The sequence below is a fragment of the Pteropus medius genome, unplaced genomic scaffold, assembly GCF_902729225.1.
Source record: "Pteropus medius unplaced genomic scaffold, Ma_sr-lr_union100, whole genome shotgun sequence".
NCBI lineage: Eukaryota > Metazoa > Chordata > Mammalia > Chiroptera > Pteropodidae > Pteropus > Pteropus medius.
In genome coordinates, this window is record NW_024347788.1 from 3,162,660 (window position 1) to 3,188,315 (window position 25,656).

General features: G+C 31.6%; 1 protein-coding gene across 5 annotated transcripts in view; it reads right to left on the reverse strand.

Moving 5' to 3' along the window:
• The window catches only part of PCDH17 (protocadherin 17), a 92,428-nt gene that overhangs the window by 17,678 nt on the left and 49,094 nt on the right, over positions 1-25,656 (reverse strand). The window contains exon 4 of one of the 5 annotated variants that reach the window (XM_039877175.1): positions 23,195-24,943. The exons of the other annotated variants lie outside the window; for them this stretch is intronic. Coding sequence (XP_039733109.1) covers positions 24,900-24,943 — 44 coding nt within the window. The 3' untranslated portion in view covers positions 23,195-24,899. Of the gene's footprint in view, positions 1-23,194; positions 24,944-25,656 lie in introns of those variants that run through there. 5 annotated transcript variants of the gene reach the window in all.

Below are 25,656 nucleotides of genomic sequence, written 5' to 3' on the forward strand. Positions count from 1 at the left end.
AAGCATGCATATCTTTCTATGTGTACCCTTCGTACACATGATGAAAACACACATCTTATACCAGATGGAAATGAATGGAAGTTGCCTTGCCTAAGGGCAAAAATCTTCAAGAACCATTTAGTACATATAAAAATAAAGGTCTAAACCACCTAACAACAGCTTCTGGTTTCCTGATGTTCAGTCACAGCTCCCAAATAGTTCTGTGTTTTAAGTTGGTAGATGGCTATGGTAACACACAAGTGTGTACATGCACACACATGTACACGTACCAGGGAGCATACGTGTGCACATGAGCAGAAAATAGATGTCAGATCAAGAGAAAGAGATCTTCAAGAACAGATAAAATAATGTAAAAAAAAAATTATATTCTAAAAGCTAAAATGCTTTACTGGTATAAATATTATTCTTGAATTTAATTTTTACAGAATTTAAAAATAACTTTTTCCCAACTGATTATAATTTAATGAATGTGAACTCACAATGATTTAAAGGTAACAAGAAAGATTTTATATGGATGTGTGTGTACATGCATATATACATGTCAAACTTTCCACCTCATTCTCCAAAATGACTAACGAGTATAACTCTTGTAACTCTAACATTATTTAAGGCCTTTGCTTGTATGTTCTCTTTAATTTCCATTCATTTCCATACAGAAAATAATGCAACCTCTTCTCTCTTTTTATTTCTGGCATGAGTAAAGCAACACAAATCATTTTAACAGTGATTGTCAGACTGCTATAACATATATGCATATTTTTCAAGCAAAGCAACAGCCTGATATAATATTTTTCTCTACTGGCTTGTTTACCTTATGTAGAGATTACACTACTCAGAAACCAAACAAATCTCTCTAAAGCATTCAAATGACTCAAAGACTTGGACTGTATACTCTTGAGACACAGAAAAATGCGTGGTGAGCTAAAATTTCACCTGAGTTAGATACTCCTTCCTGCCTTTCACTTAATCCATCTAGTTATTTCAAATATCAGAGCATTTTCCCAAAATATCTGAGTCACATTCAGAGCACACTTAGAGATTAAAATGTATTGGCAAAATTTATCGAATTCAAGGGATTTTAATATTGAGCTTCACTAACTATTGCAATTTTTATAAATTTGGTTCTGCCTTGCCTTTGGGAATCTACATTAGGGTGATGTGTAAAAAATTTTACAAAGTGATGTATAAAGAAGCCTTTAATCCATTTTCACAAAACAACACTTATTTAATATGGAGTGTAATTGCTTGTCCAAAGGAAAGAAGAATTTGGGACTTTGTTTCTCAGGTGAAACAGAGTTCTTTGGGCTATAACGGTGGAGCAGATTGCTTTATACCACAACTAAACATCCAGGAAAGTAGTCAAATCCCTTTTCTGTACCAGCCCTGTACAGTTCCATTTCATCAATTTTTTTTTTCCTGTAGCATTTCCTGCACTACTTCCAAAATGAAATTACTATAAGTAGTAGATTTTTTTACTAGTACATAAATAAGAATTGGGTCACTTAAGTTTAGTTAACAATATTAAATAAAAGACCCACTATAAATGAATATTTAGATTCTTTTTTCAAACCCTAACACTACACAGCTTTTCCTGAAATATTAATAGTACCAATGCAGATACAATAGAATAAATTACTTATTAACTATGCTATTTTTCTTTTAATAAATAAAGTCTGCATGGCTATATGGATCAATCTCTATACCTATAGATACAGATATAGATATCTTCAGACTTTCAAATAGATCTACAGCTATAGATGTTGATATATCTAGCCATTTATGTGTGTATAGTCTTATGAGTGCCATCATCTAACAAGTACAATTCAGATCACAGAGAAGAAAGCTAGCAGATGAAGAAAAGGCTCACCTGGAGGAAGCAGATCAACAGACTGAAGTCTACTTGTGATGGTGTGTAGGGTGAGGATAGCAAAGGAAAGCAAAGTCGGGAATGCTTGAAAAATAAAATATTTTTAGTTAACAAATGGAAAAACCAAGTGGGAAAAAAGGGCCAATTGAATCATGAATCCTCTATTGATTTCAATTTTTATATTAGAATTCTTTAGATTGGTCAATCCCTAAAAGATAAGGTCCCTGGTATTTCCCCAGATACAAATGATTTAGTCTGATTGGAAGAAAAGTTACTTTTTTGGAGTATTTAAGTTTAGACAAGATAGAAACAGTACAAAGTAACTATATGAATTCCTATGTCCATAAGAAAAATACTCTTGTGAGGATGGATTCATTTACTCTAAATAAAGTAAAAACTTTTCTGCTATAGTGGGTAGATGTAAACAAACAGAACACCAAAATTAAAGTTGCAAAATATCTATTCTTTATTATTCCTAGAGAGCAAGGCTTTAATAAAAATTTTTACAACATCTTAATGTTAGTTACACACTATATATTGTCTAGAACTTGAAAGAATTTGTTATTGAGTTCTTTATACAATCACGTAGAAACTTTCGATTTTTAAGTGTATTAGCTTTAGTAATGAGAAATACGCATATTTCTGTAACAATTTCTACTTTTTTAACTCGACATAAACCATGTATGTAGTATGAAATTAACAAAATGCTATTTTTGTTGTTGTTTGCTTTGCTTTTTATGAAACTCTAACTTAGGTTGATTACAGATTGCATAATGGATCAATGTCTTAGACTTAAGAAAAAAGAACATTTTGTTTGCATTAATCTTATTGAAACATGCAGTAAATATATAAAATCAATTGCAGTCTAAAAGTGCTGTAAAAAATAACGCCTGTCAGTTAGCAAAAGTAGCTTCATATTTTAAATAGTCTCACTTTCTTCTTACCAACTTTATTCAACATTGTTTGTTAGCTCTTCCCCTGGAATGTAATTATGCAGGATTCCAATGTTAAAACAGGTCAAGTAGTTAACATCAGGGAGCTCAAACTCCACCCACCACAACACCACCATGTGCTGCTGGCCAGCAGATGTTTCATTTTTTTTTTTTTCTTTTTTCCCCTGACTTCATGTTTAATTTGTGTATGTTTCTCTCCTATTTTTAAAGAATATTCCCACAACAGATGGAAAAATTTGAAAATAAGTCTGTCTTGTGTACATGTTTAAATGATGCCTCCTATTGTGATATTTAATGCAGTAAAGAGAGCAGAGAACATACAGAATATTGGTTTAAGGGAAGGAAAAGAATTAATTTGTAAGTCCTCTTGTTACTGTGTGCAATTTAAAATTCTACAAAGACAATCTACTTCTTGCCAAAGATATATGAGGAAAAGTTTATATAATCCACAGCTTTCACTTATTATTTTATTACCAGACTCATTTGTCTCTTTTTCACTTGACATGATTCTCAAATTTTCATTCCTAACAGAAATTTAAATTTTTCTATTCACTGACCATTTTACTACATAAAAGGTACTTTTCATTCTCTTGATAATAATCTAAACTCAGTAATCAATATCTAAAATACTTTAGACCCATTCAAAATATGTCATACAGTCATACATTTTTTAAATAATATAACCAGAATCACAGAAGGTATAGAACTCCTTTGATCAGAAAAACATATCTCATCCAATTTAGAGAAAAAACAGCACGGGCTATGCCTTGGGTTGGATAACTTCTCCTCCAATGTTCATGTCAATCTGCAACATCAGAATGTGGCCTTACTCGGAAACAGAGTCTTTGAAGATGTCATTACTTAAGATGAGGTCACATGGATTGGAGTGGGCTCTACCCCAAAATATGGTGTCTTTGTAGGATGAGTAAACTGAGACACAGAGATAGTCACACAGGGAGAATGCCATGTGAAGATGGAAGTAGAGCTGGTAATGTCATGTCTAGGATTGCTGGCAACCACCAGAAGCTAACTATAGACAAGGAATCCCCGCCTCCCACCCCCCCCAACACACACACACACACACACACACACACACACACACACACACACACACACACACACACACACAAAACCATCAGGGAGCACAGGCCTGCTGATACTTGATTTCAGACGTCTAGTCTCCAAAACTGGGAGGGAAGAAATGTCTATCGTTTTAAGCCACCGAGTTTCTGGTATATCATTATGGCAGCCTAAAACCAATACTGATTTTGGTACCCAGAAGTGAGGTGCTACTGCAACAAATACCTAAAAATGTGGAAGTGAATTCGAAATTGGGTGATAGGAATAAGCCGGAAGAGTTTTGAGATGCATGATTTAAAAAAGCCGAGACTGCCTTGAGGAGACTATTGGAAGATATGTGAATATTCAAGGTAATTCTGCTGAGATCTCAGAAAGATCGAGAGCTGAAGAGAAAGCTTCTGTCATTTTAGAGAATGCATACATGGCTATAGCATTATGAACAAAATGTAGGTAGAAATGTGAACATTAAAAGTGCTTCTCATCAGGTCTCAAGTGGAAATGTTAATGGACACTGGAAGGCACTCCTTGTTATAAAGTAGCAGGAAACTTGGCCACATTGTCGGTGGAAAGAACTTCTCAGCGATGAGCTTGGGTACTTAGATAAAAAGACTTCCAAGCAGAGAGACAGGTGCGGCCTGGTTTCGCTTCCCTGGTTACAGTAAAATGCGAGAGGAAAGAGATTCATTGAGGAAGGAACTTTTAAAAAAAGGAACCAGCACCACTTGATTGGGAAAAATTTCTTCCTGTCTGATAAGCATGCTCTGACAAGGAATAAGGGTGTGGCCAGACAGTCATTTGCTATAGAGATTAGATATGTGATTTAGGGATCTGATCAACCATCCAAAGAGATCAGGATTAGAGATGGGGTACACATTTCTGTGGACGCATCCTCAGCATCCACAGAAGATGAAATTATTGAGAATCTCACAGTAGCAGAAACACTGCTGATAGACTGAAAGGAACAAAGATGGGGTACAGATAAAGGGACCAGGAAGGAAAGGTGACTGCTTCAGCAGATCAAGTGGACTTAAAGAATAGAGCATTATGGTACAGATAATTACTCTCAGACTTGACAACTGATGGCATGTACCCTGCTGCATTACTAGCCTCCTCTAGACTAGTAAGCTCTTTATTCTTTCAATTTTCTCCCTTTCAGAATGAGAATATCTATCCCAAATGCTCCACCATTGCATTTTGGAAGCAGGAAACTTGTTTTCTAATTTGATAGGTCTGTGGAAGGAGAGTGATATTGCCCCAAGCATGGAACATACCCAGAGTTTTACCCACCCCTGAGTTAGGTACTGAAATTTGAGATTTTTTGAATTAATATTTGATTAATTCAAATAATAGACAAGATTTGGGTCTTAGGGTTCATGCTGGAAAGGATTAAGACATTTAGATGGTTTCGGAGGGGAGTGAATGGATTTTATAAACAGGGTGGACATGAAGTTGGGGGTCCAGAAAATAGAATGGGTTGAATAGTGCCCCTCAAAATTTATGTCCACCTAGAAAATTAGAATGTGATTTATTTGGAAATGGGGACTTTGCAGATATAATTACTTGAGATGAAGTCACTTAATATTAGGAGGAACGCTAATTCAGTGACTGATGTCCTTACAAGAGAGAAAATAATTGACACAGAGACAGTTACCCAAGGAGAATGCCATATGACCACGAAGGCTGAGATGGGAGTGATGTGTCTAGGATGATCAGCAACGACCAGCAGCTAGGCAGAAGCAAGAAAAGATACTTTTCCTAGAGCTGGGAGAGAGCATGGCCTTGCTAATACCTTGCATTTGGACGTCTAGCCTCCAGAACTGTGAGATAATAAACTCTTGTTGTTTTAAGCCACCCAGTTAGCAGTATTTCGTTACAGCATCCCTAGGAATCTAATACGGACTGTCAAAATACCCATAGCATAACATTACTGCTATGAATGGTAATGGGGCAAATTAAAAAGTAGATTTCAGAGAAATTAAAACAAGATTGATATGACTAAATCAAAATGTCTTCTATATAATGATTCATAAGTAAACTAAATTTGGCATAAGACATAAGTACATATGCCAGTAAAATTGATGCTGCTGAGTATAAGATTCAACTGAAATCAGGAAAAATGTGTGTGTGAGAGATATTCTTCCAAATCTTACCAAATAGTTAGAGATAGAATACTTTCCTTAAATACTTGCAAATTAATAGCTCTTTGTGCTTATTTTTAAAAATTGTTGACTTCTTTTCACACACACATTAATTATATTTTTAGTAACTTTGCTTAAAATTCCCATATATACTACTGGGTTATAGAGCAAAATGTATGACTGCAAGTATGTGCACACATGCACATGAGTATCTGCTCTAATGATATAATAGTCTTTTGTAAGGAGAAAGCATATTTTCACGTTTGTAAGTATGGCTTCAAATACATGCATGTTTTTAGTCAAAAACTTATTACTGATAGTATGGATAGATGATTCAAATCCACAGATACTCGTATTATCTCAAGGCATATATTAATACATTTTTCTACTTTGGGGGAGAATGAATGCACGAACATTAAAATATTCAATTTTTATACATTTATTGGAAGACATTTGACTACATTTTATATTCAAATGAGAAAAAGATAAGGCAAAAATATATTTTCCTTATGAAATCTGACACTAAATTTCACCAAAGTATACTGTAGATTAGCAATAGTTATATTCATTGTTACCAAGGGAATTTTTCTTAAGTTAATTTAGCGTACACACAGGCACACACCCACACTCACATATATACAACACTGTATTTCTTTAGGGTTTTATGTCCCCATATATTAATATCAAATCATCTTTTTTTTTTTTTCTGTAGGACACTTGTCTCAGCCCATGTGGGAAGCTATAACAAACTACCATAGAGTGTGCGCTTATAAACAACAGAAATTTATTTCTCACATTGCTGGAGGCTGAGAAGAAGTCCAATCAAGGCACAGTGTCTGGAGTGGATCCACTTCGTGGTTCATGGATGCCTGTCTTCTCCCTGTGTCCTCACACGGCGGAAGGAAGCTGCTTTTATAAGGGCACTAACCCAATTCATGAGGGCTCCACTCTCATGATGTAACCATATCCCAAAGGCCACCCCTCCTAAAACCATCACGTTAGGGATTATGTTTCAGCATATGAATTGTTTCAACATATATGTTTCAACATATAAACATTCAGTTTGCAGCATCATTAACTTAGTAAAAGAAAGTAAATGCTGTGAGAGAGGAGAAGTCAAATAGCTCTAAAAAGAAATTGAGTCTAATTTCACAACTGGCCTGTTGTAGAACTATCTAAGAATGAAAAAAAAAAGAATATATATATATGTGTGTATATATACATATATATAGTTATATATGTATATATATGTATGTATATGTGTGTATACACATATATGTGTATATATACATATATATAGTTATATATGTATATATATGTATGTATACATATACATACATACATATATATATATATATATATACATATAACTTATTGATTATTCATGTGTCCTTTGCAAGTGGAAAGCCTAAGAATCGATCCATCCAAGTTGTATAACATCTCTCAAAATCATTGACTCTAACAGTGTAAAGATTAGTATCTTATACAAATGTAAGAAAATATCTCTTATTTTTTTGTTATATTGGTCACAGTAAAATCTTTCTGCCATGTTACTTCAGTTTCTTTAAATGAAAAATCAATGCATGCTTTATTGTAGCCTAGCAAATTACACCTGTCACTTTGTTTCAAATAATGCCTTCTAAGTACCATGTGTACATCCTAGGTTTCAGTGGGTTCTTGATAGGGATTTGAGTCACTGAGCCAGGCTTTACAATAAGGAATAGCTATTCGATTAATTTTTTCTTGATATGTAGTTCTCAATCATTATGCTGACCCAGAAAAATAATGCAAAGTGAGATCCTAAAACCTGATTTATATTATCAGAACTATAATCAAAGAGAAAAAAATATTCAATATACTTTGGGTTTTATACAAAATTTCTGCTGACTACTAGACTGCTTTAATGAGCAGATTTTGTAATCTGTAATGCTTACCAAAAAGTCATGGAAACATAATAAGCCATGTAATCATCATTATCCTTGACGATGGCTACAGAGAAGAGAGAAATCATTTAATCTATATTACTTTGATGTCAAAACAAAATGGCACACTGACAGGTACAGGCTGGGTTGTGATTAAATTTTGAAGATTACAAACATATATAACTGAATTCTCATTCATTTTAGTCTGGAAATGAGAGGACAGGTATCAAAGAATATTAAAACATCCAACTAAGTCAGAAATAAATCTTATCTGAAAAATTTTCTTTGAATTTCCTTAACTCAACAACAGGAAGAGTAAAAAGAAAAAGATAACTCAATATTCTTTTTATGACAGAAAGCAAACATCAGTAGTGGTCTATGCAATCAAAAATACCAAGCTTATATATATTCTACAATTACAAATGAATTATTTCTAAAAGTTCATTCATTTACTTTGGGAATTCAAAATGTATTTTATTACATAAAAGTCATAGTAAATAGATTCTTAGTTTAATTTATAAAAACCTGCTACATTCATAGGGTAGCTGACTATCATACTACGAATACTAATTCTGGATTTAATTTGAAGTCCTACCAACAGAGAACAATAAAACAGTGGAAGTGGAGGAGGAACCAAGTTAGATCCCTTCTTTCCATACTCGGAAGCGACCCTATGAAGACATATGAAATAAGAGTTTATTTTACTCCAATCTCCTTTGCTCTCCTTCCCTTATACTCCCTCTGCTTAACACTCTTTCTCCCATCCCTCAATTTATTAGACTTCCTTTATTTTCCCAATTGGAAAATATTATTTTGGTTTATTTACAAACCCCCATAAGTACACTATGCTCCCAGGTTACCTAAAGACTTGTCCTCTCTCAAGAAAATTTCCATTTATGCCAAGTTGTTCATATCTGATGTATGTCATGCATAGAGTCATGAAAGTGAGATGATTAAATTATATCCAAAGTCATGTGACTTAATAAACCCATAATTTTCTATAAACTTAGAGAAAAATAAGGACCGTTTATGAACTTTTTAATGGACTTCTAGGCCAAAGAATCCATGACTTTACAAAAATGAGAACATTTACAGAACTAGTGAGCTGTCTCATTTATGAAATTTTGATAAAAGTAAACTGGTGCTATAAAAACACAATTAAGGCAGAACACACAAATGTGCCTGTGCACCTGCACACACACTTACAAAAAGACTTTTGCAAAGACACAGAAAGGCCAGTGTCATATGGGAGCCTGCCAGTATCCCTTGGTGTGCCTGCTTGTAATAGCCATTTCCCTTCCCCACTTTTTGAGGGCACAGTCAGCAGCAGGTGTTCAGAATGTGTCAAAGACAATGAGGAAGGGAGAGTGTTCTTCTGTGTATGTGGGTCATTTATGTCAGACACTGCCTATCTTACGACATACAGCTGCATATTATACTGTCCAGCCCTTTTAGTACCCGGAGAGCACAATAGAGGCGACGAGAGACCAGCTATACCATTCTTTGACTTTAGTTATCTGCTCTCTATTTGGGGTGTTGAAAATTTCAGTCTCTAAAGCTGGATTCTTACAAATATCAATGATGTTAGGCAGTTAGAATATTGGAGAAGGGCAGAGACTGAATTCGACAAACCACACAGCTGGATCTCAAGCCTCACTACATGTGCCGTGGGTCAAATTGCTTAACTTCTATATTCATTCATTCACTTCTTTGTAAAATGAGAATATCCTCATAGAGCTGTTGTGGGGATTAAATGAGCACCACTCAGTGAACGCTACCGTTAGTTTATAATGCAAGGGCAGAAATGGGAAGTTGAGGAAGTACAACACAATGTGGACACAAACTCAGCTTAAATGAGGAGCCTCTTGCAAGTGAAAGCCATTCATTTTGGGACTCTGTTTTAGGATCATTGAGCAAAACACACAGTTATTGTTGTTGCTCTTATTTTTAATATGCTCAATGTAACATTTCCCTGAATTTAAGCATATAATGAGTAACCCATAATCTTTTGGGGGTGGTATTAATTTACAGTTTAGGTTAAAAGGTAATAAATATACTATTCTTTCTCTCATTTTTGTAATGAATGGAATCAGAATTCCAGAGTCATTGATGATCTATCTCTATGCTTCTCTAACAAGAAAGTGTGTTCAAAATACATAAAACCGAAAATAAACAAGACACACTTCTCTGAATGTGAAATAATTGAAAAATAATTTAAATCGTTACTTTTCTGTTAAAACAAATATTATTATGAAAGAGAAAGCAAACTTGAGAGTGTTTCAAAAGTATGCTTTAGTATCCTCTGCCTTCAGGAATTCTTTAGTAGAAACACCTGAGAAATATTAAGAAGGTACAGGCATGTGACCTGGGCCACATGCAAATCAGAAAGAGATCAGAGGTTACAGCGTATTCCCAATGTCTGCCATGTCTGTCTACTGATTCTTCGCCATAACTTATGGAACAAAAACTGGAGAGATGGAAGAGAGAAAGTAATACTGTGAGCAGGTACTTTGATAAACTACAAAAAATGATGCTAGCTTTTGTCTTTCTTTGACTTTTTGAGAAACTAAATTTGCTTTTTAACAACTTTTTTTCACCAAATCTTAATACTGAAAGAGAATAACAAAAAGGTTTATTTTTAGTTTTGTCTTCTATTCCTTTTTTACATATGGTCTATTGACATTCAAAGAAATGGTGACACAAAAAAGTACACCTTATTTAACTCTTAACTGAACAATGTGGAAAGAATCTTATTTTCATGATAGCTGGGCCTGAACTTTTCTTAGAGTTTAGTTCAGGTTTCCAAGTGTTTGATGGACTGAATGTTCACATACAGCATGGGAGTTACGCTAATAAATCTATTTTATATTTTTCTAAAGATATTTGGACAATATCTACATAACACCACACAAAAGAAAGCAAATATTCAATTAGATATTCAGGAAAGCAGATATTCAGTTCATCTCTTAAATCAAGTATATTCACCTGAGCTTCTTTCCTTGCAATTATTATTTATACACATAAACAATCTTTGTGTAGTTCGAACCTCAAAGGAGATATAATTATATGTCATAATTTATATTTTAGGGATGAAAGAAAGTTTAAAGATCATGCAATAAAATGTCTTTATTTTCTAGGTAAGAAAATTGAGCTTCGGAATAGTGGTAAAACAAAAATTATTCTCCCAATGCAGACACAGTCCTTTTCTCACACTACATGTATCTGTATATTTCTCTCTTCATTGTTGTTTTGTTGAATTCACCCATAATAGGATGATCACAGAATGTATTGTCCAAACAAGGGTATTTCTGAAAGTTATAGGGGCAGCTATTAACAATTATGCCTGGAAACAAATGTAGACAGAGATTTTTATGAGTAAACCATGACATGTGATAATCTATGCCAAAAGTAAAGAAAGACCAAGTTTAGCACTCTTTGATTTGTTCTGAAAGTGTGTTAAAAAATAAAACAAATAAAAATTTCATTTGGGACCAATAATCTTTATAACATATTTTTTAGGAAATAGTATAAATTTTTATCTTTCAAAATTGAAAAAGAATTGCACAAAGTTTCAACTATGTACATAGAAAATGCAGTAAAAAAATCTTTACTGCTTTTGTGTAAAACAGGCACTATGAATAAATATAGAAGAATGTAAAGGAATTCTATATAAAATATTAACCTAATCAAAAGCCTTTAAACCAAATTAAGAGTTATAAAAATTCATAATAAAAACATGCTTTGTAAAAATCTAATAGACAAAGTAGCTAGTAAAGAATAAGACAGAAAAAAAAAAAAGAATAAAAGGGCATTAGATCCAAAATGAAAATACAAGTATGAAAAGAGACAGTGTGAATTAATCAAACAAAACTGTTGAGAGAAATATAATGTGCAAATTTAATGAAGGGATTCTGGTAGTGCTCATGAGTAATCAAAGAATGACAGATCAATAATTAAAATTAGGTAGATAGCTGAGAAAATAGTTTCTTAAAAATTCAAGAAATTAATAGAAAGGAATTTTCACCTTTTTTTAATTTGGAGAAGAAAAAAACAGAAATATAAATTATTCCTCACATACACATACACTTTAAAAACACAAATCAATGAAACATAACTAAATATAGACTTTCTAAAACCTCTTTTGACACATCAATGCCTACAGGAGAATGCACACGTTATAATCATACAAGCCGGAACCATTCAGATTTACCATGACTTGTAATTATCTAGGACACTAAAAGATCCCGGCAAAAGTTAATCTAATAAATCTGCCATTATCTCTGATACTTCAAATCTGTGCCTTGAGCTAAACAGTTGTCAAAACGGAGCTCTGTGCACATAGAACTGCATAAGAGTGGGGGCAAAAATAACTGCTAATGCTTTTCTGATTTTTTTCCTTTCAATTTTTTGATGTAAAATGGTTAGCTAGTATTTTATTCCGATTTTCCACAAGAGGCCAAAGATCACTTTATTTATTTAGTTTTCTCATAAATATATGCTACATAGCATGAAGGCGACACCTCATTTGAGTTCTCTTAGCTCTGAAAGTTGGCTTTGGCTGTATTCACATGCATTCTACAAGGCAACGTCTTCGATTATTATATTTCTACGACCTGAATGAAAGCTGATCAGCTTCAGAATAAGAGACAGTATGTTAGAATATTTTTAGAGGGGTCACATATTCAGTGTTTTCTGTAAAACAGGTAAATCCATTTTACCAGATAATGCTCAAAATTGAAATAGTGAAAAACACAATATGCTGCTATTTGGCATTTTCTGTCACATGAGCAGGAATAGTTGCCTGAGTTTTGTTATCAGCTTCCGTTTCTCAGGAAAACTTTAAGAAAGCAGTACAATCTTTATAAACTACTAACGACCAATATTTGAACCATAATTTTACTTCAGAACTATGACTCTATGCATCTATATGCTCTGCAGCCTCAATTTCTCTATCGGGTCAACAAGAGAAGTCTCTTCTCCTGAGTATCTCCCTGTAGTGGTACTTAAAATAATCATATAAATGAAGGATCTTTATATATATATAGACTTTCTAAAACCTTTATATAAATATAGACTTTCTAAAACCTCTTTTGACACATCAGTGCCTACAGGAGAATGCACACGTTATAATCATACAAGCCAGAACCATTCAGATTTACCACGACTTGTAATTATATATATAAATATATATATATATTATATATATTTATATATATATTTATATATATATAAAACAAATGCAATAAAACAAATTTTATTGCAAATTTCATTTGCAATAAAACAAATGAAAACCCTTTCCTCATTCCACATGTATCCCTCTCTATATTCTTTCTATATTTATATATAGAAATATAATCGATTCAATCAATTCGGAACATTTTATAGGTCTGCGATACTGCAAAATACATCGGGTCTAAGTAGAAATCTTACTTGATGAAATCTCTTTGTACATTGTTACAGCCAAATATACATTTTACAGCTTTATCAAGGTTATGGGTGTTCACAATCACTAAATTCAGACACTTCATTGCTATGACTTCATTAACCATCGAAGACACTCAAGAGTATCTGGGATACTAAAGTTTATTTTAATATATTAGAAAGGACAATACAAACCCAAAGTAGAATTATGATCTATTTGATTTCACATAATAAATATAATTTAAATTTATTTAATGTAAAGTACATCATACTTGGAGTTTGGTTCTGTTTTGTTTCTGACTTCCTTTCCAAGTTTCTTTGTAGCCTTAAAAAAATCACTTGTTTTGAGCTGTAGGATGAGGATGCTAAACATACAGACTCTTTATATCATTCTATATCATTAATAGTATTCTCTAGTCTTAAAAAAACACACACCCAACATTTTAGAATGTTTGACTTTTGACTCTTTATACAGAGTATATAAAGACAGTCATTGTTATCCAAGCAGTGTGATTTGGTAACAGGTAAAAATGTGGCATAATAAAACCTAAATAGATGATAACATGGTAATGAAGAAATTCATTTTGGGTATAAGAGACAGTTGCTTTCTTCACATCATTTTCCCTATTTTGCTTATTTAGCAAAATCTCTATATTCTTTTTTTTTTTTCCTATTAGTTGTATATAGTAGATGTGACACATATTAACATAAACTAAAAGGATGGCTTAAAAATACTAATATCTTCAGGAATAAAGAAAGTCATTATGCAGAAATGTGCTAAATTGCTGGTCTATAACATGGCTAATATGCATAAAAACCATTTTACTTTATGAATAAATAAGAACTATTTTGTATTGACACAAAGGACGAAAAAGAGTAAAAAACCAGCCGAATTCATGAGGTTTTCACTTAATGAAAACAAGCATATGCACCTCAATGGAGAGAGGGGCATTTGAAAATTTAACCAGATGTGAAAATGAATAGAGGACGGTCTCTATAAAAGATAGACCCCTACCATAAAAAAGCAAGTGATGTCTCTGAAAAAGTAAAGTTTTAATAATAAATAAATAAATAAAGGATAAGACAAACCAAAAAAAACGATACATGATTTCACTTGATGCAAGTATTTCCTAATGATTTCTTCAAGTCTACTTCAAAAATTCCAAAAATTTAAGAATTATTTAAAACAAATCAAGCGGGCAATTATCAGTTTGTTGAGAGTGTCAATCAACAGTAGATGTGGGAGGAATTTATGTAGATGAAAGTACTGCCAACCTTTATATTTGACTCCTTTCTTCTACTAACATAGATAAAAATTTCAGCAGTTTTACTGCCATTTAAAAGAAAAAATGATTTTTTTTCCTCATTGTGAATTCCATTTTATAATTCTTTTCTAATATCTATTGTTAATATTCAAAAGGTGTAAGATCTTATATCTTGCTTAAAAAGAAAGAATCATTAACTTCTTCTATCCAGTGTAAATGTTTTTAATCTCACTATTAATGCTTTGAAATATGTAATATATTTTGCTGGATGTAGTTTAAGATAGAGTGCAAAGAATTAATTCTAAAACATTTTTTAAAAGTCAAATTATTTTCTTCATTTTTTTGTTAATGAAAAAGTATACATCTGTTTTTTCCTTTGTTAAAATAATCTATGTGAAGTAACACTGACATTTTCTACTGATAGTCTATTTTAATAGGTTTCTCTATTCATTTAATGTGATTTTCTTTCTTAAAATGTTAGGTCTAAATACGATTAGTTATATAAAATTATAAATCAGCTTTTTTGAAGATTTATAAAATAAAAAAATTTGGCTGTCTAAAACTGAAGGTTTAAATAATTTTATATCATCTGAAGTTTTATTTTTGTATTTTAGAATCAAGATCGTATTTTTATAAAATGCCGTCTGTTGAAAGTTAAAACTTACTGGTTTTGAAAATCAAAGTAATAATTAAATATAAATATAAACATCAACCATCTATTCCTATTTCTTGTTCAGAACCACTGTTATAATAATATCACCTATGTGATATTATTATACACACTTAGTTCATATATATTAATACACTTGAACTTCATCCCTAAAGAAAATGGGACTTACGTGAAAATTGTTATCAGTTTTGAGTTTCAAGAGGATCCTAAAATTCAGAGTTACAGGGACAAGTGGCAAAAATAAATCAGAACCCTGATTTCTGCTTCATTGTTTACTTCTACACGAAACAAGTTACCTTAAGCAGACTTGAAGTGCAAGTATAATTGCTAACTCATAATTTATTTTTCAGTAATATTGGAATATCTAAATTACAAAGATTTTTTTTTTTTTTAATATGTGAGGACAGTAATGATATATAGAAAGAGCTGGGTACAAAGTAGAGATGTGGTAAATTGCAGATAAGTATTCGACACTTTGGTCCATGATCCTTAAATTTGGCCCAATTTTCCTATCCAAAATTAACTTTACTTCAGGAAAGCTTAGGTTATGGGGGGAAAAGATGATCAGCAGACTATGACTTAAAAAAGGGGCAATTTTCATTGAAATAACTCAGTAAATACAATTTCCCCTGAAGACATAATTTACCTTTATAAATTACCTTTTCCTTTCCTTCCCCTCCTTTCCTATTTCCTCCTTCCTTCCTTCCTTCCTTCCTTCTTAATTTGTTTTTATTTTATCTTGTATGTTTTTATATGAAAGCTCTGTTTCTGGTAGCATCTCAAAAACAAGGAGTTAAGCTATAATTGCTAAACAAAAGATGATTATTTACAAGCAAACTAAACAGGACTATGTCCCTCCTTTTTGAGATTTACTTATTTTTTTGAGATGTAAATTATCAACATACTTGGAGCCATTGTTTTAAACCAGATATTTTACGATAGAGAAAAGATAATTTTCCCTTCTTCTCCATACACCTGATTTTAGTTTATTTGAAAAGAAAAAAAAAAGTCAATTTCATTTCTTGCAGGCAGTGTAAAACTTTCCTTAATATTATATTCAATTGGACAATGAGACTTTTACTCACTGAACAAAAGCGTGTCCTACTTAGCAGGTATAGTGAGTAGCAATCAAGTGGTTAATAAAATAGAAAACACTAAAGTCTATATAGCACAAAAGGCCAATATCTTTCTACTCCTCATCAGGGAATTATAGAAACATCCTGACCCAGCTCTGCGGACACACAGGAGTTGCCATCCTGATTCGGAACCTTGATTAATATACTCTAGAATGATACATCTGGCAATGGCCTACATAGGATCTCTCTGAGGACTGGGGAAAAAATAGACTCTATTAAAATGGAACAATTATACCACCATATAGTGTAACTATTTTTCAGCTTTCAGAAAAACAAAACAAAACAAAAGTTAAATTTTAAAAAATAATTAATGCTGATCTCAAGAGAAGAGATTTCACTTCAGGAAAGTGTAAAAAAAAAAAAAAAAAAGATAAAATTTACCTTTATATAGTTTCCCTTAGAGACTGAAACTAGTATTGTGTGTTTATTCAATAATAAATTAATTCACAAACTTCATTTTGAAGGTTAAAACTTCTAACTTCTGAATTAGCTAATGCGTCATACATTTTACCTAATACTGTACACGCAATTTTCACAGGAAAATCCCTGCATGTAAGAAGACCAAACGCAAAGATAGGCCTTTAGTCTCACCAGAATCTTTTCATATTTCTTATTGGATTTTAGCAATCGCTCCTGATAGTAAGTATGAAAGGCATTGCTGACATAATGTTATAGATAAGGTAGCTATTATGATGTAGCTGTTACACAGTGTTACTCAAACCACTGCAGAGATAACCCTTCTCTATCAGGCAATTTAGCAACAAACACCTTTGACTGAGAACACATAGCATAAGCCTCATATGCAAGCTGGTTTACCTAATGCTAGCTCTCACATCTTAATAACTAAATCAATATTCAACTCTTGCCACATCAAGGTAGGACTTTCACACTGCATCTGACTTAATCCAGAAAAAAACATAAAACTTGGCTATGAAATATCCAAGATGTGTTGCCATCAATTACCTAGACCTCCCTGATTTGCTATTCTTTATGTAGGTTGCCTTGAAAAAATGCTTTACTGAATGCTGCAATATGGTCTCTAAAATTTATGTAACTACAGTTTCTAAATTGGAAGTATTCTTACAAATTACTTTGACTTTAATTGGTCTCTGAAGACATGGTTTGAATTGTTATAAAATAATATAGGATATGTAAGTAAAAATAGATTTTAGATTTTCTTCTTAAATCGGGATTTATAAAAGTGTATTATTTTTCCTGATGATATGAACATCCTCGAAAGACAATGAGATAAGAAAATGTGAAAAAAATAACTTAAAAAGCCTTATGTAATTAATCCTTCTTAAAAGAGATATTTCTGTGCAGTTTAATATTAAAAAATAAAGCAACCATTAATATTGAATTACTGTGTCTCTCTACACAATATATGAAAAACAAGATTCAAATGATTTCAAGCAATTCAATTTTATTCACAATTGCCAAATAAAACACATAAGATCTGCTTCCACTCTGATCTACCTGCAATTCTTCTAATAATATACTGAAACAAAAAATAAAATAAAATATGAAAGAACTATACAGAAAAATCAAGTATTATTTGAGATATCGTTTTGTGCCCTAAATCCCTAGTATACATACGAAAAAAAGTATCAGGTTCTTTTTTTTTGACTTTTGAATTTTGACTTGAAATACTACTTCAATTCATAGTGAGTTATCATACTGAAATAGAAAAAAATGATCTGCATTCGAGTGTTCACTTTCACTACCCTGAGAGCACTAGCTTCTTCAGTATTTGAAAATTGTGGAACTATCTTAAAGTGGAAGTACTGACAACAGGCACATCCCTTGGTCTGTGGATTCGGGAATTATAACCTCCAGGCCAAGCTGCATCATAGATTTCTTTTTGGCTATTAGATAGCTAAAGAATTCTAATGCGTTAATTTTTTTAATTGAGCAAATTCATTAAACATTTTTATTATAAATGGACATTAAACATTAAACCTTTTTATTATAAAACAAATTCTAATACATATAAAATCAAATATTGTATCATATAGTTTATTGCTGAATATGTTTATATATGTTTCTTTTTAATTAAAATAGTGATTTTGAAAATTACTTTTATAAGCTGAACTGGAAAAATTAAATAAGTCTTTTTTCCTTCCCTTTGAAATAAACAGCATGAAAAGGAAACTAAAAAAAGAAAGAAAGAAAACTAATAATCTAGAATACGTGTTAAAATACAATTTACTTTGTGGTATTCCCTTCTGTTTTAGATTATATTAATTCATCTAGCATTGCCTTATTTCAGCGTAAATCAGATTGCTAAGTATCAATCTAGTTAACCTCAAAACATATTACAATATTAAAAAAATAAAAATTGGAAGTAAACTGATACGGATATAATTAACTGTTCAAAAACCAAGAAGGCAGCTGCTTAAAGTAAGATTCAATCGATGTATAAAAATGAAAACTGCCAGTATGCTTTCTGGGAATGGATGAGAAATGAATCTTTCATTCATTTATCCATAAAATTGCAGGCAATTTATTAATAAGCATAGAACTGTTACCCAAAGCATAATAATGCTAAATATCAATGTCTGGATTCCAGAAAATAGAGGATGAAAAAATGATAGGAGAAAATTTTATCAGTCTGCATCATGAAACATTATCAAGTTGAAATTATCTTCCTGAATTTTATAAGCATTTTAACTTCCTCTTCTCACTGGCATTTATTAAACCATAAGTCACCTTAAATTGGTTTATGCGTATTAAAATTTAATAAGCTCTAGTATGCATTCAAAATAGAAAGACAGTCTGATATGCATTCAAATATAGATTTGCCTTTAATTCAAAAATAAATTACCTTTATTAGTTTATATAATATTAATAGATTTATTGATTTATGTAAAGGCAAAATATGTAAGGACAGTATACTTGCACTTTGTCAACAATTAAAATCATTCTAGATAGGCTTTTTTATCTATGAATTAAATTTTGAACAAGTTTCTTTCTCATGTGCTCTTTCTCAAACAATCCATTTCCACTTCTAAATACACAAGGGAGTTGTGCAAAGCTATTTGTAAAACCATTCAACTTTTAATTTATGCATACACATACTACATCCTTGAGTAAAAAGAATAGCTTGCATTTTTAAAATTGAAATGCAAATATTAAAAGCTTAAACATTAAAAAATCATCACAGAGGAGCCAGAAAAAAAAACAATACTAATTTACTTCTTACTTTTCATCTCTCCATTGTATTTATATTCTGGTTTTCCTGCACAATCACTGTTTATTCCATTATTTAAAAAATCTCTCTATATTAGGCTGACCAAAGGTTTAGATTTGCCCTGAAAAATCTGTCTCAGAAAAAGTATTAAAAGTGTTTTCACCCTTAAAAATGAATCATTGAATAATAAATTATATGGTCATCCCACTAAATTCTATCATTAAGTGCTATTAATATGGTTATCAATTAATGAATGGATAAAATTCATTTCAAATGGACAAAAATATATATCTTTTCATTTAATAGAATTTTGGTGAAAATAAGTAAATGTTTGTCCATAATTTCTTCATATCAACTTTGGGAAACACTTTTGACTAATGAATTGGTAAATACTCATCAAGGAATTATTAATCTATTATATTTCCAATGAGCAAAAGCAGATGAAAAAGTATATTGCAGAGATTTTTCAGAAGACATAATTTTTAACTCAAATGCATGTATTTTAAATGCTTGCAAAATGATTCTGCCAAAATGTTGATGCTGCATTTAAAAATCACAAGAGATACCATTTTCAAAGGTTACATAGATAAACTGTCAAATGAAGGCATACAATATAGCTAGTTAGAATAATATAATTAGCGATCATGCTGTGGTTAGGTTATTTTGAAAATTGTACCTGGCACGAGGTAAAGACTAAACAATTTACACATCGTACATCACCACACATGAATGATACTATAAAGTATTTGTATTATGGCTCATGTATTGAATCATTTTTTTCTACTCACGAGAATTTTCAGTTTTATTCAAAAAACATATTCTCTGATCATAGTTACATACTAAATATACTATTTCACCTACTAAAAATTCATGATTTTGTTCATTTTTACCTTTTCCATTCAGTTTTAGTTGCATAATTTGATAAAACTAGCTATATTCCTCCGTGAATATTATGGTAATAATTTTAGGTTTTCTAAACTGATGTATATAAAACTGAACTCCCTTACTCCATTAAATGATCTCTTTACATTCTAATTTGATAAAGATCTTTTAAACATAATCCCTTAAACTCTTTATTACATTAAATTGGTATTATAGTGATTCCTAAAACTAATTTGTTAAAACAGTTTTGCCCAAATGTGCCAACAATATAATGAAAACTCAATATGAATATGGTTAGGATGCTGCTCTAAAAATTAAAATATTTTGATACAAATGATTTCTGAAACCTAATTAAACATAAAGTATGAAAAACTAGTTATATTTTCTTCTTAAGAATATTTTCTTTATGAATATTGGTCTGGCTTTGCATGTAAAAATTTTGACTACTTTATAGCTTGTTAATTTTATTTTATTTTAAATTCCTATGGGGTTTTAGTTTTTATCTAGAACCTTAAAAAAGTCATATTGTTTGAAACAATAATTTTCCTCCCAGGATCACTTCTTAAGAAAATAACGAGAGATTAAGAGATTATTATAAATGATACCTTTAACAGCACATTATCTGTAAGAGTAATCAGAATAGTTCATTGTTTCTAAAAGTGATGATAAAATATGTATATATGTGTATTATATGTAATTTTCTCAAAATAGAAGCAAGCTTCAAAAAGAGTTGCTTGATACTGAGTTTGAATATTGAGTTAAATATGATTAATGCTTTTGAAGAAATTTAGAGATCAAGAATTTGCTCAAGATAAAATGCTAAGTGTTAAGGGAAATGCACAGATTATATATTTGAGATGAATCCAATTTTGGGATATATAGAGAGATATATATGAACTATACACACACACACACACACACACAGATACCTTCAAAGACTACTGAGGAAACAGGCAAATGTGTTTATAAAGTTCTCTCTAGGCAAGTTTGATTATAATCTATAATTTCCACAGAGTTTGGTATTGTACGGTAAGAGAAATCTATTTAAATGATCCTTTCAATAACCAGATTACTAGCATCTTCAGCAAAATATTCAACCACAAATTGTTCCTTTTCCATTTTCTATGACTATATGGTCTTATACTATCCATCTATCTCACCTTCACCCTTCACCCCTCCCTATCTGACACCTCCTTCTCTCTCATACTCCCCTCTGCTCCAGCCAGGCTAACTTTGTGCTTTTAATTCAATATGCCAGACAATAGAGATTGCACTGATCGTTCTCTCTGCTTGGAACCCTCTTCCCCAGAGAGCACCTGGCTGAACTTCCTCACTACCTTCATGGCCATCCTTACCTTCACTTGTTGACTAAAATACCATAGTCTTCATGAGGACTCCTGTCTATCTTTTATGCAATGTATCTGAATTATTGTAAGTACCTAATACCAAAATGTTAAATGAATGAAACTTATTGATCAGAAATATTTTTAAATATTAATGTATCATCATCGTCCTTATCATCAGCAACAGCAGGATTGTGGAAAATTTGAAATAGCACAAATGAATTCCTTCTCTGATGAATTCTTATTTATTGATATTACCTATGTAGAATTAATCATATTTCTATTCTGAAAAAAACAATTGGTTGAAATTGAGTAGAGGTTACAAAATCAGTCTTGCAATGAAAAACTTTTTTCAGTTTCCATTTATCTGTATATAAACAGCATGCTAAGATGATAAGTCATATTAGAGATCACCTAGTTTTCATTGATATGTAAAGCATTTAAGACTCAGCATGTTATGGTCACAGTCAAAGGCAGATATTCAACTGGTATTACTACTGAGCCAATACTAGAACCAAGTCTACTAATTCCTGGTCTAACATTTGTTACAATGATGCGGAAAGTTTTAAGTCTTCTATGTATATAATGATCTATTAAGGCAATTTCATAACACCTAGCATGTCTGTCAATACTCGTGCAACTTAAATGTCAGTAGGTATTTGTGAAAAACAAAAACAAAAAAACCCTTAGTTAAAGAGAAAGATCAGTTTATGTATAATAGTCACTAAATTTGCTTTTGTCTAACCAAAATAAATAAATAAATAAAAATTACATGAGTATGTGTTGATTAATATAGAAATGGAAATTTTATTATACTTGCTATATAAAACAACTTTTTCCGAAGAATTTGTGAAAGCGCTATCAAACTATCCAACGAGAAAAGCCCATGACCTCTCAAGATTTCAGAGAAAATGAAGAGGCGGTAGAGCGATGATTAGATTAAGCTTTTTCAGCAGAGGGGAAATTTCCAAACATATCTGTACCTTGTTGCACCATGAGTGATCTGTATGAACAGTCTCTCCTTACAGAGTTTATCCCAACCAAATACTCTCGCAGGATCCCAACCATCCTGAAAATATTTGCATCTGATGGGAGAAAATAATCTATCATGATCCAGGACTTTGCTCCCATGAGGAAGCTCCCTCCAAAGCTGCAACCTCAGACAACAATGACAGTGAGGTATGAGAGAATTGTTCATCACAGGAGAGCCTGTGGTAACCATCCACAGAAATTCCATTATTCTTTTCAGGTCTTCATGGTCAAATTGGTGGTCAAATATATACATCCTTTATCTATTTGAATCACAGAATTATGTCATACTTTACTAAATCTAAATGAAAAGCACTATACGGATCAACAACGAATGTGAGCCCCCTTCCCCAACCCAGTGAACTGCTTCATGACTATTCTTTTGATGTGATTTTAGAATTTTTTAATGAAGAGTTGCTTTGTTTAATAAAAATGACCCCAAAGAGCAAGTCAAGTCTATAAAAATGCAAATTTAAATCCAATCATGATTGTTTTTAATCTAATAGTTATTTCTAATTGAACTATTCAAATCGCCTACGAAACATTCTCGAAACCTCCGTGGACATCAAGGGGGCCGTTCCACACAGCGGGAATAAGTTTCAGCTCTCTCTCAAGTCATCACTGGTGTTTCGTGGGTCACTTTCAAATTTGATAATTCCAGCTATTTACCCTTCTTTAAAAGTTTCAGAAGTAATTTATTTTCTACTTGTAAACTATGGGATGTAAAATTACTTTTAATAATCAAAAGTAGAAATGTAAATGAGAACAAAATAGAAGTTAACTATCAAGTCAAATGAATTTGAGATCATAACAATATGTCATTTTAGACTTCTATTACCACCATTAATTAATATTCTGAATATATAATAGATATTACTGATTAACTGGTAGTCTGGCAGCTGGAAATTTTCCTATTTTATTCCTAATTTTTAGTTTATTTATTAAGTGGGTATGGCTTAACATGCACTTAGAAGAAAATGTCAACATTTCAAATAAAAACAGGACCATCATCACAAAAAGATTGTGAAAGAGACTATGATGACATTCTAGGCTTGAAAATTCCAAATATTCCTTATTCACTGCTGAAGAGGTTTCAGATTAACTATAGGACATTCCTGGAGGAAATGATTAAATTTTCATTTAGCCTTGGAAACTCAAATATATCTCCTTTTACCCTAATTTAGCACCACCAACAAGCAACTGTAGTTTCTAACATTATATGTTACTCTCCTATTCTATATTCAGTTTACTATATAAACCTCTTTTCTAAATCACCCAGACTTCTTTCCTCCAATAAGCTTCATATACAATAAGTTGTCAAATATCGTTAGTTATTTGTACTGTGTCAAATCTTTATCCTCCATTCACACTGACCACCAGAGGAATTCTGGTCTTTATTATTTTATATGGAAGTTTACTGAGTCAGATTGGTCTCCTTGATGTCAACTTTTCCTTTCTGTAATTTGTGTGTGCGGTCATAGAAAAAGTTTCCCTAAATGGCTGCATTAATTGTGTTATGCTCCTGCCCACACATTTTCAATGGCTTCCTACTGATCATTAAAAATGCTCAAACTCTTAGCTTACATCTAAGATTCTGTACAAGTTGGTCTCCTCAATTTTTTCTCAACTTTTAAAATAAACTTTAAAAATTTAAAATAGTTTTGATCTACAGAAAAATTAGAAGATATTACAAAGAGTTCCATGTATCTTACAGCCAATGGGCTCTATTTTTAATATCTTACATTCACCTAGTACATTTGTCACAATTAATAAAACAATATAGATGTACTTTTATTAACTGAAGTCCATGTTTTATTCAGATTTCTCTAGGTTTTTTACTTAAGTCCTTTCTCTGTTCAAGGGTTCCATGTAGGATATCACTTCTCAATATTTTTACCTATATGAAGGAGATAAAAATTCCATCCTACAACTTCCACAGCTACAGCAAAGATCAATTTTACCTCACCAATTTTTAAAGTTGACTCTCATATAATCATTGATCTTCACATGGTAGATCCGGGTGTGTTTTCCAGACTGGTAGTCTTCACTAACAAAAAGTCAAATAAAATTTTTGTAACTTTACATAGTAATGGATGATAACTAGACTCGTGATCATTTTGCAATATATAGAAATATTGGATCACTATCTTGCATACTTGAAACTAATATAATGTTATATGTCAGTCATAATTCAATTTTTAAAATATCAAATTAGATGTTGTTCCAAGCCCTTTAAACAACACAAACATCGACTGGGGTAAACTAGAAGAGATAAGGACTTAGTTTTGTTTTCTGAATAATTTCATTCCTTAGGGCCTTATACAGTGTCCAGCACAAATAAATGTTGAATCATTTAAAGCAAATTATATTTAAGAAGATAGAAAAAAATATATACCACGTTTAAACATCAACGATGCTTTATACATCAGTATAATTATTACTAAGATTTTTTTTTACCTTGTCCAATATTTTTAATAGATGTTGCACATTAAGAGCATAAACATAATTATAAAGGGATACTTGTAATACTAAGAGAACAAACTACTTTTAGCCTCCCTCACATAAATTAGAAGCAAATTATAGATACCATACTAATTACTACCCGATATATCTATTCACATCTTTGAAGATTTTAATAAGGATTTATATGGCAACATACTATTGATTCAATTTGAATTTCATTTGACTTTGAATTAAAGAAAAATAAAAATCTGACTTCTTTTGAAAGTAATTTATGAAGCACGTAATTCCCCCCAGATA